This window comes from Lotus japonicus, chromosome 5 (assembly GCF_012489685.1).
Source record: "Lotus japonicus ecotype B-129 chromosome 5, LjGifu_v1.2".
NCBI lineage: Eukaryota > Viridiplantae > Streptophyta > Magnoliopsida > Fabales > Fabaceae > Lotus > Lotus japonicus.
In genome coordinates this window covers 53499691-53519557 of record NC_080045.1, presented here as the reverse complement: position 1 = coordinate 53519557, position 19867 = coordinate 53499691, and the positions used below count along the sequence as shown (strand labels likewise).

At 37.4% G+C, this 19867-nt stretch overlaps 1 protein-coding gene and 1 long non-coding RNA gene across 3 annotated transcripts; both read right to left on the bottom strand.

The window, feature by feature from the left end:
- Positions 1-905: 905 nt before the first annotated feature.
- LOC130721101 (uncharacterized) lies at positions 906-4243 on the bottom strand. 2 transcript variants are annotated; one of them, XR_009013340.1, is made up of 4 exons: positions 3628-3775; positions 2412-2607; positions 1554-1709; positions 906-1299 (listed from the first exon to the last, which is right to left on the bottom strand). It is a non-coding gene; the product is annotated as an uncharacterized LOC130721101 (long non-coding RNA). The 2 variants fall into 2 exon arrangements; XR_009013339.1 differs by having other exon boundaries at positions 1554-2607; positions 3628-4243.
- Positions 4244-15049: 10806 nt separating this feature from the next.
- On the bottom strand, positions 15050-16849 carry LOC130719783 (pentatricopeptide repeat-containing protein At5g39710-like). Its single transcript, XM_057570394.1, has one exon. It carries the CDS (start codon positions 16847-16849, stop codon positions 15050-15052), a length of 1800 nt encoding a protein of 599 aa, XP_057426377.1.
- Positions 16850-19867: the final 3018 nt, after the last annotated feature.

Below are 19867 nucleotides of genomic sequence, written 5' to 3'. Positions count from 1 at the left end.
ACATGGAGAACTATTACCCCCAATTGAAAAGGGAAAAAACATGAATTAGGGACCCATATGCTTTAGCTCAACTAGTCAGGTTAATAATGGGTTTGTCTAGATTATGACAACAAAACTGAGGAATCAACAGCTTTATATCGATAGATGACATTGAATTATCACTAAATAAGTTTGTTACTTAGAGAGACAAACACTAATCTTAATCAGTGCTAAACAATTAAATAAAATGAAGAAAGCAAAAAATAGGTGGCGGGCAGGCCCAATGCAGCACAGCCCACAGGAATGGCAAGCTACCAAAAAGCTCCCCCTCTTAACTTGGTCCAAAACTTCAAATATGTAGTACATGTCAGCTCATCTTCTAGACCTTTGAGTTTTAACACTTCCATCTGTTCCTCTGTAGTCATGTAAAATCTTTAACCATTTCGTGACTAAATTAGGACGCTAAGAAAATCAAATGTGCCTGTCACATGTATCCGTCTCTACTGTTGACATTTTCTATCCAAACTTCAAAAAACTGATGCAATATTTTTTTCATATCTCTTAAATCAGTAATAAAAATCACAAAATGAGGAAGTCTGTCCTCAATAACAGTGTAAATTTTTGTTAAGTTGTGATTTTTATTTTAAGAATTGCAATTTCATTCAGTACTAGTATTTGCTCATGTTCATTGTCTTCACAAATATGCACCAGATCGGGTAGTTGGAAACTTTAACTTTTTTTATGAACTTTTTGTGGATACAGACGGCTGCAAGCTATCATGCAATAGCCATTGCACTATCTTTGATGGAAGCATATTCCTTAAGTGTTCAGCATGAACAAACCACCCTCCAGATACTTCAGATCGAACTAGGGTCTGAAGATCTAAGGACTCAGGTAATCTAAATTCTAACATATGCTCTTTGATGGTATATATATATATATATATATATATATATATATATATATATATAAACAATAAGCCTTGTTCCTTAGACACATGGAAATGAATCTATTACAGGATGCAACTGCTTGGTTAGAATACTTCCGAGTCCAAGGCTTTGGAGCAACAAGAGGCTGCCCGGAATGGTACACCTAAGCCAGATGCCTCAATCTCCAGCAAAGGACATTTAAGGTAGTCAATACAAAGAACATGTTCTGCGTGTGTCAGACCATATGGTTCATTCATAGCTTTTCGCTTATTTGAATGCATTCATGAGCAAATGCACTTTGATTCAATCATCTTCACATGAAGTTCTCCAGGACATGAGATTTTGATTAAATCATTCCACCCCAGCCTTGTACAAATATACCACAATCAATCTGCATTAGAAGGACAACACATCAGAGCCAATTCGCAGATAATTTACAATAAATCTGCCTGGGGATTGCCTGAAATGTTCATGGCAGACAGTAACATCACATGGAGGCCCACTAGTTCATAAAGCTATCAACAAGAGCAAAAACATGTGATCCATTCAGAACATAAAAAACAAGAAACACCTTCATAACTCAAACAACCTGGTCAGGTGAGACTAAACAAACCAAGAGCAGAGAGAGGGGATCAAGATATTTACCTCAGCTACACCTTAAGAAGAGGATGTCCAACCAGCCAAGCCATCTTTGTTAATATGAAGAAATTTAGTCAACTTTTTTATCGTGGTCTAGCTCTTCTTTACATAATTGCAGACACGTACGGAGGAGAACACCGACCCGGTGTATCACTTACCGTGCTTTGAAAATCATAAAAATATAAGGAAAAAAGGCAAGTGAGTGAATTTTCGTCCAGAAGAGTTCAATTAAATACTGTTTCCTACTCAGTGCCAGAATAATGCAACCTCTTTCTTCCAAATGATCTTCTAAGTGATGCACATCAATCCAGTTTTGAAGATCATCATTCTACTACCTAGTGATTATGTTTCCTGGGCATATTATTTGACCTATCTTTTAGGGTGAAAAATAGCACCAACTATTAAATTTTCTAGTTTGAGACACAACTGCACCTACACTCCAATGATTCAAAAATACAAAGTAATAATTTAAGGCATAAGTTCAAAACCACTAGCAGATCCCAATCTAAGCAGCTTAACTGAGGCATGCCTAGTTCTGCATTCATTAAGATTTATATTCCATATTTAGCGGTTTTCTAAAACAAAATGTCGGGACTTTAAAATCACTCATCACTAACAATTCAGCGCTCAGCAATTAGAACCAACCCAAGAACTGAAGAACAGATAAATCAGGTGGACTGCCACTCTATAGTACTCTTAAAGGGAAAAAAAAAAAAAAGTGCAGACATAAACGAGTATTAGAAGCAGTACCAGATTGCAGAGCTCTCAATATGTCATAATCTCCCCTTCCCCCCAAAATAATGAAGAAAAAAGTTTATGAATATGCATATATTTGAATAAAAATACAGATACATAAGCCTTCACCTGCTTTCAGTTAGCATCCATTTTAGGCATTTCCAAAATAATATCAAAATACACGTCCGAATGAAAATCTCATAAGCATAATAGCTAGCTCATGAAATTCACGGCAAGAAGTGCAGCAAGCTGAAGTCTAAGTTCCGGAATCTTTTTCTAGTTACAATTGCAATTGATGGTGGCATTTTCTGGAGCTGATGATGACCTGCATATTTAGGCATTAAGCATGCAGTCAAACACTTGGGAAAAGGAAAAAACATTCTAATAACCTCAAAATTTAGATTGAAACAAAAAAAAAAAGCACACTCTCTCGTTATACATATAGAGACAGACAGAGATAGATAGATTTTGAGACATGACTACCAGAATAAGAAAGCAAACACAATAACATTTATCATTTACTGCTGCAATTCAAGGAATATCAGATTGCTTTGGTGAGCCATGAGATACAACTATGCCAAGAATGATGGTAGGAATTCTGGAAACAACAGGAATTGGAAGGAGAATGTTCAGAGCCTAACAATGAATTCAACCCACCAAGCTACAAGAGAATTCAAAATTTTAATGGATGTACAGCAGAAAATGAGAGATTTTCATATTGCAAAGAAAGCACAGTGGTTGGGTATAAAAAGAATATTACTAGTATACCAAGTTACCAACTAAAGAAACTATATATCTTAGCATTGATCTTCAATAAAAGTATAAAACCTAAGTGATATATTGATCCGTGACACTAGTGGGAACGGGAGACATGCACTGAGCAACAATTCCCAATTTAGCTAGAGACTCGCCCTCCAAGCAGGGCTGGGGATCAATATCTCACTGAATTTTCAGCAACCATGATTGAGAATCAAAGCAATATCCTGCTTCAGTTTCACTCTTCCTTTTTCCCCCAGTCAAATTAACGAGCAAACATATAGTAGTTAACAAGACAAGAACAAAAAAATAAAAAGTGCCACTTGTTCCTGCAGAAATAAATATCACTTCAATATCCTAAATCTCTATCACTCCAATCCAAAGTTTCTACCGATCCCACAATAAATGTGTGTTTTTCATTCATCTCGATACACTTGAATAAAATCATTATATACATTGAACACATGGATATAAAAGAAACTCAATTCTACACATTCCAATAATCTTGCTATCTACCAGATATACCAATACAAATTTCTTGAACCAACCCTAACAGATAAACTGTACAAGCCAATGGAAGATTATTTACCTCGGGAATTTTCATCTTTGAAAATGAACCCATCGTGAATGCTGTCCCCGTCTTCTTCTTCGTCGGCATCAACAAGAGTCCAATGGAGGTGCTCTCTCGAAGAATACAGTTTCTTTGTACTAACTTCAGGGCTGGTAGAAGGACATGCGCTTTGTTGTTATTTGGGCTTTCAGCCCTATCCATTTTGGGCTTCTCCCAATAAAGAGAGATATTTTTTATGAAAACAAAAAGGAGGTGTCCTTGGTTCTCTAGGACCTAGTAGGCATGTCCATCGGTCGGGTGGGGTCAGGTTCGGACCAAAGGGTGGGTTTTGAACGAGCAATTCAACACTGCTAGGAAGATTTTCGACACAAATAGTCGTTACCATGGTCCTATGAATCATCGGCTCTGATACCACTTGTTGGGAGATATAGGAGAGCCCATGACCCGAGGAGCACGACACCCAAGAGATATCGACATCACATCTTAACTCAAAATCTTAAGGTATCAGGTTTATGGGTCACATCTCTTATACAGTTTTCCTCTCACTCATACTTAACAAATGTCGAACTCCAACACTACACTTGAATTCTCAACACTCTCACCCAGCTCGTCACATCACTGCCATGCGGTAAAAAACAACCATGCTTCTCTAATTTTTTTTATCCATATTTCTCTAAGAAAATTACAATATTAAAAAAACCATTATCGTAATATAGCAATCCAATAAACTCGACCAACCCAACCCGAACATCGTCATGTTGGATCAAGTCGGGTTTGAAGGAAAAAATTATGAAATTCAACCCAACTCAAACAGTTTTGATCGGTTCAAGTTTTAACTAGACCAAAATCGATCTAACTTAACCCGTGTACACCCCTAATTGATATAATAATATATCATATATCATATGATATCAAACGTCTACTGTTGTTGTTATCATGAGTCAATATATATATATATATATATAAATAAAGGATGCATGAGTTTTTTTTCATTAAATGCAATAGACCATAAAACTTTCATACCTTTATATTAAACACATTAAGAAATAATAAAAAAATTATTAAAAAAATTAAAAACTGAAAAAAATTGTGTTATAAAAAACTATTCAACTACTTACATTAAATAACAACATTCATAAACTTAAAATTGACTTGAGTTGTGCATTTGAAAAATATTAAAATTTAAATTAATAATAAATAATATTTATTAATAAATTATTTAGATAAAATGTTTTAAAATAAAAATATTTCTGTCTTTATATCTATATATATAATATATATAAATGAGACTTGAGTTTTTGAATTAAATGCATTAAACCATAATTCTCTCTCCAAACAAATGGTTTTCCGGTTAAAAATTAAAATGTTATTACAACTAATTTAATGATACTAAAAAATTATGGCTTAATCATAAATATTTTAAATTAGCTTAATGATTTATCTCTTTCAGAAAAGAAAAAAACTTAATGATCATGATTTATTATATTATTAAAAATTTAAAATTACTTGAATTTTTTTTTACATTAAAATTACTTGAATTTTAGTTATTATATTCCAGTAATATTACTTATTTCACAAAAAGAACACTAATGCTATTTATTGAAACTAGTGTTTTTTACCCGCGCGTTGCACGAGAAATATGTCTATTGTATTTGATACATTAATTAATACTTTGATTATTAAAAATATATTAAACAACGAATGAAATAGAAAAGTCAGAATTGATGAGTAAAGTGGACATAAAGACTTCTCTTCTAAGCCCGATTGAGACCAAGAGGAACTCGTTTCACATTCTTTGTAAATATGAAGACGATAACACAAATCATAGATATAAGGAATTATCAACATATTAATCTTAAAAAGAATTAATGTGATAGTAGCACAAATCAGGATTGTGTAAGATATATCGATCATAAAGTATAACATTATTGTGTTTATTCCAACTAAGTAGGGATGACAATGGGTAGGTACTATAGTACCATCTCCATACCCGCGTTTTTTAAAATTACATGTACCCGTCTCCATATTCACGTGGGTAACAACTCGAAGCTCTCCACCTTTAGACAATTCAATGTCATTATAGGAAGCTATCCATCTTTGCCAAAATCTAAATCTATGGATGACAATGGGTCTCAAAATCATAGGGTACCCGCAAAAAATATCCACTATGGGTAGGGTAAAAAACCGCTAAATGGGTATGAGGTTGAGTATAGATAATTACCCGCAAAAAATAGAGGGTATGGGTGCGGGTATGGGTACTATAGTACCCAACCGGCCCATATCCGCACACACATGTTATCATTATTATTATTATTATTATTATTATTATTATTATTATTATTATTATTATTATTATTATTATTATTATTATTTGGGAATATATTAACAAATTAACTTAAGCTATAGCTTTCAAACTTACTCTTTTTAAAAAAAAAAGTTTGGGATATATTAATTAACACTCTAAAAATAAATAATAAATAAATTAAGATAAAATCAAGAAATAAACCACCTAAATCCTAATCAAATCTAAAATTTAAAAATGTATTTTTTTACTCTAAAAATAAATCAAAAATAAATTAAGATAAAATCAAGAAATAAACAACATAAATCCTAATCAAATCTAAAATTTTAAAATGTATTTTTTTATGAGAATTAATCTGAGAATGACACGTGTTATTTTTTTTTCCAATTAGTGAATATTCTGCACCCTAGAAGATTTTCTTTTCCTCAATCCTTTTGCTTTTGATTAAGAAGATAAAAGCAGGAATTCTTAAAGCATATGATGTAAGACCCTGGATTTTAGAATTAAATAAATAATTAATTTCCAACTCACGCATAGGATTTTGTGTCAGCGTGAGGGGAACCTGACTTTCGTTTAATGTTTGGATTTATATTATGAAGAAGAAAGTTCAGGAAAAGGCTAAGGATTGTATTAAGGTCGATAAAAGTTATAGCACGATTAATATTCGCTTAAACCTAGGACGAAAACGTTAGTAAACGACTAATTCGCACTTAAAGACACGATGGAAACTAATTCCAAAAATCTTCAGAGAAATGTTAGAACTTCTCTAAATCCTTCCATGACAAGCGTTTCGATACGAAACCCTGGAATTTACGAACACTCATTTCCGATACCGGGAGGTTTGCCGAAACTGAATCCCTGGTTTTTCTAGAGCTATTAAATTAACCTACGATGAAGACTTTTTCTATTCGGAGCTTCAAACGAAGATTTCACACGCGTGCGCCCACTCTAATCGACGTTCCAAATCTTTCTTCAGAAGGAAGTTTCTGCATCCGAGGTCAAAATCATAAAGTGCATAAAGTGCATTTTAAGCCGGTAAACATTAAAAAACAAGCCTCGAAAACCAAAAATCATACTGATATTTCTTTGAAGAATTAGAAGATTCAGCGGGAAGAATATCGTGTCTAAAATACGTTGGAATCAGTAGGAAAAATCGGAATCTCGAAATAATCATTTTCTCACGTTTTCAATTTCCTATAAATAGGACTTCAAAAAATGAAAAAAATAAAAAAAAAAATCACACAACACACACACGGCCGTGAGCTTCTTGGAGGAAAAGGAGGAGATTTGATTTTTTCCGGTTCTTGACCGATCGTCGTTCTGTTCGTTGCTACGCGTAGGCCTCAAGGTACTGATGTTATTTCTTTCTTCTGATCTTAAATTTCGTCGCTTTTTGTTATGTCTTTCTGTGCTCCAAGTTTTGAGCTTTTTGTAAAACTGTCCAAATAGCTTGATTTTAGTGTCTAAACATATTCCCTACGTACCCAAGAGTACTTCTAGCGGATTACATTTTGCAGAATGTCGCCGAAATGCTGCCGGAATTCATTTCTATAGGAAAAACCCATTTTGGGACAAAGTCACAACCTTTAAGCTGAAAACTCACGACTTAGCTTAGCGTTAGTAGGATTAGTTGTCATAATCGTCGTTGGTATCGACCTCATCTAATTTGTTTTTCAAAATTCGGAGTTTGAGTTTCCGAGCTAAAAATATTGACCAAAATACCCCTGCGACAGTTTTCGATCCGATAATTTTTCTGAGAGTTTCCCTGGCCTAGATATCGCCTAAGAATACCTAGGAATCGATTTAGATCGAAGAAAAAGTTCGGAAACCCTATTTTACATAGTGGCCGAAACCTATTGCTTAGGATACCGTGTCCAAAAATAATTTTTGGGTCTCTATGACCTGAGCCATTGCGTAGCTCTTTCAATTGTCGAAATTTTGGCGCCGGTTTCGTGTCATTCCGAGTTTTGTAGCTCGAGTTATGCTCGTTTTAGTGAACGAAGTCTCCGTTGTCAATTTGTGCTTAAATAGGAACTCTGAAGCTTTAAAAGCTTTCTTTCCGGTTTCGATTAGCGTTAGTAGATAGTGTTACTTCTAGTAGGGCTTGTGTTGATGATTGTGTTTCCTTGTTCTAGGTTCACAACTTCCATGCCCAACTTCTACTCACGAAGGTAAGGGTAACTCGGTTTTAGAGTGTCTTTGAGTCTTGCCTGTTTTTATCGCACTGCATGCGTTTGAGATGAAGGTGTTTAAATTGATTGGCATTGGATTATGATTATTATGCTTGCTTATGTTGACTGTTTCTGAGGCTTGTGCCAAATGTTTTCTGAAGGCTTCGGCCGAGTAAACTTATTGAGACGTGTGTCTCCGTTTTCTGAGAGGCTTCGGCCGTTTACTGGTTTCTGTCATTGAGTTGAGTTGACGTATGCTTGTTGATATTAAGAGTAACATAGGGTTACTCTGTCTTGATTATTGGATTTGAAATTGTTGATATATATTTGTGCATATGCGTTGTTGGATTGTACTGTGTGGCCTTCGTGGCGTTATTAAGTGGCGATGAGGAGGTGTGGTCCTATCATTGTCCCGTCTTGTGAGACGTTATAAGAGGCGATGAGGAGGTGTGGTCCTATCATTGTCCCGTCTTGTGAGACGCTAAGTGGCGATCAAGATGTGTGGTCCTATGATTGTCTCGTCCATTGTGACGTTAAGTGGCGATGAGGAGGTGTGGTCCTATCATTGTCCCGTCTTGTGAGACGTTATAAGTGGCGATGAGGAGGTGTGGTCCTATCATCGTCCCGTCTTTTGAGACGTTATTGATTGACTCATATTGTTGGTTATTGCTATCTGATTTGATGTTGTATTGCTGAGGATGTCGATATCTGATTTGATGCCATATTGTTGAGGTTGTTGATATCTAGTTTGATTTACATTATTGCGGATTATTGATATCTGGATTTGTTGTTATATTGTTGAAGATTGTTGATATCTGATTTGATGTTATATTGCTGAAGATAATGTTATCTGAATTAATCTATGCTGTTAAGTTATTGATTCATGAGTTAGTTTATGTTGTTAAGTTTTGTTGGTATCTGTTCTAAAATCATATCGTTGAATTTACTGATATGCTGATATGTCTAATTCTGTTAAATATGTGATTTGATTTCATGATTCGATAGGATGAGTTGTCACCTAATTTGAGTTAAATTGCTAGTTCATTTACCATGCTAGGTCATTAAATTTGAATAGCATGATTTTCTCTTTTATACATGGTAATTGCATGGAGTTAACCCTTTCTATTTGCTACTTGTTGTTTGGGCGCTTAACGCTATTAGGCGATGGAGATCCTTCCGCCGAGGCTTAGCTGTTCGAGTTGGAGATCGAGTCGTAAGCAGTGGGGTAGAGGTGCGAGAAGCAGCTTTGCTTCTCTTCTTGTGATTTATGTTTGAGCCTCCCTTTCTTTAGGAGAACTCTGTTATTAAAGCCTTGTTTCCGCCACTGTTAAAGTGCGCATGTTTATTCTGAACCTTACTTGGTGTTGTAAGCTATTATTATCATATATCGGGAAACAGGTTATTTAAATAAAGTTATGACATGTTCCCACCTTTTAGCCGAAGTGTTTAGTTGTTTTTCAGAAAAAAATTACCCTTGGATTTTTTTTAGGGATTGCAGAATAGTCCTTAGACTTTGTTAGGTTACTAATGTGACTCCTCAGTTGTGAAACCGGGGTGTTACATATGACATCTTACAATTAGTTGAAGAACAAAATCAATTCATGAAGAAGATTGAAACAGAAACCCAAAATGAAGTCTTGAAGAACAAAATACCCTCTTTCACCAATTTGAAAGGACTGTGGTGAAAGAATTGTATTTAGTGTATTTGTGAATCTTGGGGTGGAGCCCTTGTGAAACAAAAAATCAAAGGAACATTTCAGTCAAGAGAAACAAAAAATGATGTATTGCCCCATATGTGCGCACCCCAGCAAATTATCTATATATGTAAGAAAAAAACAAAATAATTCTCTCACCCAAAATAATTGTGGTTACTTCAGCAATAAACTTATACTAACAATCAATTTAAATTGAACTTAAGAAAATATATAGAGTAAAGTAAGATAAGTCACCCAATTGACATACTAAAACATGAGTATATGCAAAACTAATGAGTTTGAGGAAAACATGAACCAACCTTAAGAATGAGCTAACCATACTCATGAAGATTAAATGTGAGCTCTTCATATGCTTTCATCAATTTGACTGACCTGTGCATCATTAAAAAAAAATTTAGTAAGTTGTGCATCATTCACATACAGTGCAAATAGTATGCTTATACACACAGCTCAAACATGATGAATAAAAACGTGCAAAATTTGAGAAATGAATATAAATTCGGGCTATCCTAAGTTTCGTAAATTTCTATAAATTATACCAAAATCTGGTTTAGAATGGCTTCAAACGCATGGATTTCTACAAACTATACTAAAATCCGGTTTAAAAAAATACAAAAGCGGAAGTAGAACAATAAAAAAAACATAACGTCTTCAACAATGATTCGTTAAAGGGTCTATGCAAAAATTTGTAAACTTTTGGATCAAAACACACAAAATATGTGAAATTTAAGAATCCAGGATTGAATTACGAACAAAGGATAAACTGAAATAGCACAAACCATCAATCACAACATGATAAACTCTTCTTCACGTAACATCATCTTACGGCATACCTCTGTCGTGATCGCGACATGTGACAGAGGTAGAAATAACAGCTATCAAATCTCTGCGTGTCCATGGTAGCTTTGTGGACCCTCAGCACCAAATCAACTCACTTTTCTTAGAATTAACATTAAATAAATAATAAGATAAATTAAGATAAAATCAAGAAATAAACAACCTAAATCCTAATCAAATCTAAACTTTAAAAAGGTGCTAAATAAAGATAGATAAAAACTACCAAAATCTAGCAAATCACAATAAAAAACTCATAAAATCATTAAAAGACCAAATCTTATCTTTTAAAATAATATCAATCAATTATTTTAGAATATGTAAAATTAAAACATATATCAATTGAAAATTATATCTTCTAAAATAATATCAATTAATTAGGTTAGAATATATAAAATTAAAATATATATCAATTGAAAATTATATCCTCTAACAAATTGACACGTGGAATAATTTTTATGAGAATTAATCTGGGAGCGACACGTCACTAACTTGGCATGTGGGAGCGACACGTCATGCTAGAAGTTGTTCTTTTCTAATATATATATAGATAGATGTCTTAGCACAATTATGTTTTATTTTTTTACATCATATAATTATAATCTATTTTAGAGTATATTTATTTTTTAAACTATAATAATATTATATAATATTAAAAATATTGTAAATAAACTCGTGCAACGCAGGGGTATAATATCTAGTTAAATGAAAAACAAACGTGACAATTTCCTATCAAGCAATCATTCGTGGAAGATTTTTTTTCCTTCAAGGAAGGTAGGTGTTTCTTTTTAACAAAGGAAAGTAGGTTTCTAAGATACTCTAAAAAACTCTTAATGATTGCTATTGAGAAAGTAAAGGTCAAGTAGTTGTATGAGAACTAAAGTAACGACTAAAATAGAGAAGTAAACATTTGAAAGTAAACGTTGAAATTAAAGATAAAGCTTAAATAAATAAAGTGATGGAAAGATAAAGGCTGAAAAGTAAGTAAAGCTGAGAAAATACGAAAAATTTGTATGTTGTATTGATTGTTTAATTATGTGTTGTGTACAAACAACACACACTCTCTTCCTCCCCCCCCCCCCCCCTCGGGGGAGATCAAATTCATACAAGCCACTTATAGATCATGTTGTGTTGTGCCCTATCTCTCATAATCAACCTAGAAGAATTCCTCGATCTTCCTTGTATCAATTGGTCATAAGTGGAGAAACCACCATTCCTACTATTAAGGAGCAGAACTACTTGCTTGTTGCGCACAAAAAGGTATTCCAGAAGCTTCAAAATATCTTTTTTTCCTCATTTGTCCTTCTGTATATATCCATGATTTAAGTTCTAGTGCAAAGTTTCCTTCCTTTGAATCGGAGGCGTTTAACCTGGACCAGTTTTTTGTGGTGTCCCCCTTTTGACCTGCTATTGCAGGTTTTCCCGGTTTTTTTTTTATTTTAAAAAAATACATATTTATTAATCACAAAAATTAATTATAATTAATTTTGTAAGCCCTAAATTAAACCCTTCACCCTAAAAACAACAAACCCAACCCATAAATCTTTAAAACAAGTTCTGAAGATTTTTCCGGCGAGGTTGGCCAAAGAAGATGGCGGAGCACGGCGGCTCGTGGCGGCGATTTTCGCCGGAGAAGAAAAGGAGTAGAGGGTCTTGTTCCTCTCTTCGTTTAGAGCACGATGGTGGTGGTTTCGTGGCCAATAGAGTTGCAGGTCGAAGGCTCGCCGGCGGAATGGAAAATTTCTTGAGGGGTTTTGTTGCGGACGGTGAGGGGAGTGTAGTGGTGGTGTTCGTTTCTCCAAATGGTGAGTGGTTCGCCGGAGATCGGGGATTGAAGATGGTGGCGGCTAGGTTTGCCTCTTCTTCTCCTTTCAATTTCCTCTCGGTGGAGATCGGTGGACGCTGCTCCTCTTCCCTTTCCCTCTCAATCCAGCTCGAGCCCTCCAACAGATATGCAGGTCGCGGGGGTGATGGGTGGTTCTTTCTTTGTGTGTTCTGATAAAAAAAAGGTTTTTTTTTTCCAGATATGTGTCTGTGTGTGTTGAAGACTTCTCTCATCAAGACATTTTCTCTGAAAAAGAAAAGGGGAAAGCTTCGAAAGGCATGGGATGGGATCCGATGGCGGAGCTTCCAACGTCTCCTCCATCTCGCTCACCCTAAAACATTATTCACTAATTATTCTCTCACAAGCACGTGATATTCTGCCTCTACTTCTCCGATTCGATGGTTTGGGTTCCGTCGTTTATGGCTCCGGGCTCTAGAGCCTCCCTTTCTCATTGCTTCGGATCTGCTTGTGAGGATTATGGAGGTTGATTTCCAGATCTGAGAAATAGAAGAAGGTTGCGATATAGAGCTTGGGGGATAAGAGAGGATGCACACATAATTAAATGATAAGAGAGAATCTGGGTGCAATTATCTCCTTCATCCTCTCTTTTTTTTCCTTCTTCCAGGTTGTTCGTGAACCTTCCTTGGGTTGGAAGGTTCTCTCATCCTCCCCCGTTCTTGTATTTTTTTAGTTTTTTATTGTATTTGACCATTTAAGTTAGAAGCTAATTCAATTAACCGAATAATTAATTAAAGATTAATAAAAGTAAAAATATGTTTTTTGATTTTTTTTTAAATTCTGTTATTGTAGGTCAAAAGGGGTTGATCTAAGTTTACACCACTTTTTTGTGGTGTAGGTTAAATTTTTTTTTGGTGGCTGTTAGGGTTAAATAAGTTTGTGTTTGAATGCCTTTATGATAGTGTACAATCTAAACACAGTACCACTATCTATGACCATAGGCAAAATAAAACATTGAAAGTGCAAAAGTAAGAGGTGTGCAAGTTGACGTAAAGATGCCCACATGACCATATATTGATAGTGGTCGAAATCTACAACTTGGCATTTGAAAAGAACTAAAATTCTTAAGCAATAGTAAGCTTTTAAAGTAATAACGTGACCCACAATTTCTGAGTAGCAACACAAGCCTAAAGACATTGTTCAGTAAAGGCACAATTAGAGGTGACTCGCAATGAAATTCAAGTCACTAGCAATGAGATGAAAAGGGAGATGAAAATCTGATACCATTTAAGTGATTAATGAAGAAATTAGATTAGTTCAGGCAATCTATACACCACAGCAGCAAGCAATTGGTAATCACAGAAAAAGTAGCTAATTCCATAAGTAGCCACTACCCAATGCCACGTGATCATACTAATTAGCAAAACTGGTAATCATGTAGTTGGTGTGCATGAAAGTTACAGTGAAAATGTAAAGGAAAATGAATTTGTGTTCACTCAACCTCATCAAACAACTAGCATGCTCCAGTATGAGTACATATCAATGGTCACAAAACTCAAATTAATTTCATGGATAAAAGGCATTATGTAGAAGATAAAGATTAGCACTAAACACTGAGTAGGTTTAAAAACTTTAATACCAAAAAGTCAAAATACAATTGTAGTCTGCAACTCTGCATATAGATTTTCAAAACCGAATTTTTCCTGTCTATAGTGGCATCACCTATCAGCGTTGCTAACACTAAAGTGTATATTAAGAACTATCTTAGATAAGATCATAAGATAGAGAAACTAAGGTCAACTTTGATTAGATAAATTAGATTGGCAATCACTGAGAGCAGTCCTCTTGTTATTTTAATGAGACAGATAAAGATCAAATAAGAAAGCAAGGTGCATAACTCCAGAACTGTGTATGGTAGCTTAACAAGATGTGTTGAAATCAGAATACAAATGCAACACAACTTAATCAGATAAATCAGTTCATCAATAAGATTAAACGTTATGTGTCAGTTCCTCTTTGTTGTCTCTTTCTCAATTGAACTTGAGACACTTATTTTCTGAAAGCATTCAACTAATTAAAAACAATGAAGTTATCTTTGCAAACCATACCAGATTTGGAAATTGCTTTGATGCACATCCCAACAACAACTTTTATTCGTGCCACCACTCAATTAAAACAAACTTCATTTTAAGAAAAGCTTAAATGAATCTTAGTTCTTTAAACTTTAAAAGTGGTCAATGTATTCCAAAAATGCAGGCAAGAATACAACAAAATCCATTAAAATAAGACACAATAAAATACAACAAAATCCATTAAATTAAGACACAATAAAATACAACAAAATCCAGTCTTTATACACAATTAAAATACAAGAGAGAAGAGGAAGTGGCCACCACCAGATCTAAGCAAGAGTCCACAATCAGATCATGGACACACAAGATATGAACGCAACAGTGAAAGAAATGAGTTAGTAAGGTTACCCTTGAAAAGCTTGGGGTAATTTCTCTGCCTGACGGTGTTGTGGGGAAATTGTTCAGCTTGCAAGGAACTTGCAACAGCATCTGGCTCAGTATGGAGGAAGGGGTTCTGGAAATACTAGGGAAGGAGCACCGTCTGGTGTGTTGTTTGTTATTCTTTAAGTGGATGAGGTCACATGAACCATCTCCTCGGGCATGTACTGTGTTGTTTCCATTGTGGTGGGAGTGAAGCGGCCATGACACGACGCTGAAGCATATGAACACTTTCCACCATCAAGTAACAAGCCATCCATGGCTTTTTCAGCTAGCACATCCAAAAGAGCATAAATTATACATCTCTCGGGGTCAATTTCATCAAGTATTTTAAGTTGCTCAGAGTCATTGAGATTACAGCTCCTCAATGTGTTTCGAATAACCCAACTCATCTCATTGTACCTTTCATCACAATATAGAGCCTTAATAAGAGCAAGTACAGAGAACATATGACAAACAAAACCATAATGCAGCATCTCCTTGTACATATCATATGCCTTATGAACATTACCACCTATACAATGATCAAATATTAATAAGTTATAAACTGCTCCCTCTGGCTTATAATTCCTGTGAAGCATTGTGTCACGAGCTCTGGCTGCTTCATTCACTAAACCTCTCATTCTGAAACCTTTGACAAGCTCTACCACACTCTTAAATTCATTATTAGCACATTTCTCTATCAGAATATCATATATTATATAACTTGGGATAGTCAAACAGTGAGCAACAATATAAAACAGAAGAAGCCTCTTAGCAAATCTTGACGTAGCTTTCTTATGAAGTCCATTAAGTAACAAACAATAGCTAACCGAATCTGGCAAATATTGAGCTTGATATCGCAATTTAAAAGCCATTTCCGCCTTATCTTCAGCACAATAATCATTCACGAGACTAGAAAAAGTATCGTGATTCGACAAGTCTTTCACAAGTGATTCATTTGTGTCTTGATCCAGCGGCCAGCAGGTCTCTTTTTGATCCATCTCCAGCTTCAATTCAAACGCCTTCCGCAGCTCCCGGATTCGGCGAAACCCGGATATAACAGCGCTATAACTAACTTCATCAGGGTCCAAGAGCATCTCAGGCATGCCCCTCAAAATCTCCAGAGCCTCGTCAGGCCTCTGGAAAAAGCAAAGCCCATGAATAAGAGCGTTGTATGTAACAAGAGACGGTGAAAAGGAAGTAACATAATAAGGCAAAAAACCCTTTTGTATGACTTCATCCTGCAGATGAAAAACCTTACTGAATTCACCTTTAAGACAATAAGCCTCCACCAAAGTATCATAAGTACGCCCTCCGGGCGACATACCCCTGAGCAGCATCTCTTGGAAGAGATCACGAGCTTCCAACAGTCTCCGCTGGTGGCACAGTAGCTGTATAAGCAAAACATACGCGTGAACATCAGGAAAGATGCCCTTGTCAAGCATCTCTACCTTCATTTCCAAGGCCTTACCCATCTCCTTGTTTATGCAAAACCGGGATATAATCCTGCTATAACTATCAGCATGAGGGGACAAACCCTTCTCAGCCATGAGCCTCAAAATCCCCACAGCCTCCTCAACCCTGTTACGATCGCAGAACAATCGAATCATACACCTGTAAGTGGTCTCGTTGGGACTCAACTCCCTGACACACATCTGATGATAAAGCTCAACAATACGTACATAAGGAATACTCAGATTGTGATTCTTCTCCGCCTCACACGCGGCACTGATCAAGGTGTTGTAAGTGACACAATCAGGGTCAGTCATCTCCTGAAGCACTGTCTCAGCCTCTCTGATTCTGCCTTCCCCACACAATCTCTTAATAACTGCATTGAATGAAACCAAACACTTCTCAGTCGTTGCTTTCCCAGCAGCGAAGCCGCGGATCCGAAAGGTTTTGAGGGTGGCAACGGTGAATGAAACACGGAGGAGGAGCTTCATTGGGATTTCGGCAAGGATGGATGATGCGATTGCGATCAACTACTTTACTTTCTGGCCGCTTATTTTATTTTATTTATTTTTGTTTTAGGTCCAACTCAAATTTTCCTTTTCGGCTGATCCCTCCCAACTGCCCAACCGAAAGCGCCCCCGGAACGTGGGAGTGGGCCAGGCAGGACAATCAAAGAGTAATGCGAACGCAGTCACACAGCAGGGTCCACCTCTATTAGATGGGATAAGGGCCTCCTCCTCTAGTCTGCCACGACCGCAGGTGGACAATATTGATGACATTATGATTGCTAACTACCATAGTACTATGGGGTGTGTCCAGGGAAATCAGAACATGGTGCACCAGGATGTCGCTGGCCAGCCTAAAAACGGTGAGGGTATGGGTGGCATGGAGTGCGATTTGTTGGAGAAGGAAGTGGCTTTCCAGGATGCGGGAGGCACATGCTAGTCCGTACTGGCTACATATCCCCTATATAGTTTCTCATGATTGGGTTTGAAGAATTTACTGTGTTCATGTGGAACATTAGGGGAGCTTTGAACGCTAATGCTAAGTTAGCGTTAAAGGATTTTATTCGAGTCAATAGACCTGATATTGTGATTCTGGTGGAAACTCATTGCCAGTTTAGCCGTACCCAAAATTTTTGGCCATCAAATGGGTACCATGCCTCGTTCATTCAAGAAGCAATAGGACACAGTGGCGGGATATGGGTGTTACTTCACCAAGGCTCTAAAGCTAAACTGGACTTGGTGGACTCCCATCCTCAAGCCATCTCTTTCAATGTGTCGGTTGGAGCCCGCAGTTGGACCTGCTCCGCCATATATGCCAGCCTAAACCCGAGTAGCAGGAGAGAGCTCTGGGAACACCTGCGGATTATGAGGACTCGAGTTCAGCACCCTTGGCTAGCGGTTGGGGACTTTAATGAAATTCTACACCCTTCGGAGGTAAGGGGAGGAAACTTCAATCCTAGCCGTGCCTACCACTTTGCTGAAACCCTGGAAGCATGTGACTTTGTTGATCTCGAGGCTAAAGGTGGCTTATTTACTTGGCATCGTCGTGAGGGAGGGGCGCTGAGGATATCTAAGCGATTGGATAGAGCAGTGGGGGACCATGAGTGGCGTCATTCTTTCTCTGAGGGTTATGTGGAGGTGTTGATGCGTATGCACTCGGATCACAACCCAATCCTTGTCAGGTGTGATTCTCCGGTTGCGCCAAGGCACCATCGTCCTTTTCGCTTCTTGGCTGCCTGGTCTTCTCATGAGGAGTACAAACAGATTGTTAGTAATGCTTGGAGAGGAGAAGGGGGGCCAATGCAAGAGAAGCTCCACAGAGTGCAGCAGGATTCGATCTCCTTTAACACATCAACATTTGGTAATATCTTTCAACGCAAGAGACGTGTGGAAGGTAGACTTAAAGGGGTCCAACGAGAACTGGACACTATGGTCACGTCCAGCCTTGTGCATTTGGAAGGTGAGCTTCAGAAAGAATACCGTGAGATTCTGAAACAGGAAGAGCTATTATGGTACCAGAAGTCTAGAGAAAATTGGGTTAAATTTGGGGATCACAATACTGCCTTCTTCCATACCCAAACGATTATTCGCCGGAAACGCAATAAAATTCATAGACTTCGCTTGGATAATGGGTCCTGGTGTACTGATGAGAGAACACTGCAATGTGTGGCTCATGGGTATTATGTACAACTATTTGCAGCTGACCCTCTGATAGATAAGCATCCCTTTGAACCAGGTAGCGTCCCACACTTGTCAGAGGAAGGAAAAATTAGCATGCTGGCCCCAGTGACCAAACGTGAGGTGAGAGAAGCACTTATGTCCATGAAATCCCTTAAAGCTCCTGGCCCGGACGGATTTCAGCCCTTCTTCTTCAAACAATATTGGGATATTGTTGGGGATGATGTATGGAGAGTGGTCAAGGATGCTTTTGCAACAGGTAACATCGACCCTAGCTTAGCTCAAACTCTTTTGGTTCTGATTCCAAAGGTAGAGGTGCCAACTCATATGAAAGAGCTTCGCCCCATAAGCTTGTGCAACGTGGTTTATAAAATTATTACCAAAGTTTTTGTTGCCCGACTGAGACCGTATCTACATGATCTAGTGGGACCTCTCCAATCCAGCTTCGTGCCCGGGAGGGGAACCACCGATAATGCTCTTTTAGCTCAAGAAGTGATTCATTATCTTGAGACTTCTACAGCAAAGAAAGGCTCCATGGCTCTCAAGATTGACCTCGAGAAAGCCTACGATAAGTTGTCTTGGAATTTCATTGAACATACGTTGAAGGAGTTTGCCTTTCCAACAGGGATCGTGAGGCTAATTATGAATTGCATCTCCTCCTCCAAGCTTGCGGTGCTCTGGAATGGGGCTCGCTTGGAATGGTTCTCCCCCCACCGTGGGCTGCGACAAGGAGACCCTATGTCGCCTTACATCTTTGTCTTATGCATGGAAAAGCTTTCGACTAGGATTCAGCGAGCAGTGAATGAAGGTGCGTGGCTTCCCATTCAGGTCTCCCGGGGTGGACCACCATTATCTCACATCCTGTTTGCCGACGACGTTCTCTTGTTTTGCAAGGCACAATGCTCGCAAGTACAGGTTGTTGCTGATATCTTAACAGAATTTGGTAAGCATTCAGGTCTTATTGTGAACGTGAACAAGTCCAAAGCATTGTGCTCGAAAGGGACGTCCAGGGTGGATCGGAGGAACATCGCGGCGGTGTGCCCTATTGCCATCGTTAGAGACATTGGACGGTATTTGGGTTTCACTCTTAAAGGAGGAAGAGTGACAACAGCAAGGTTTCAAGATATCTTGGATCAAATTCAGCGGAGATTGGCATCCTGGAAGTCCAAGTTATTGAATACAGCTGGTAAAGTTTGCTTAGCCAAGGCAGTAATAAACGCCATCCCGACATATACGATGCAAGCTGCTTGGTTGCCTCGCGCTACAACGCAACAGATCAATAGGCTAACCAGGGATTTTATTTGGTCCTCAAGAGGCACGAATCGA

What these genes read in the sequence shown, in the direction of transcription:
- LOC130719783 (XM_057570394.1), bottom strand. Translation starts at nt 16,849, where the DNA reads ATGAAGCTCCTCCTCCGTGTTTCATTCACCGTTGCCACCCTCAAAACC.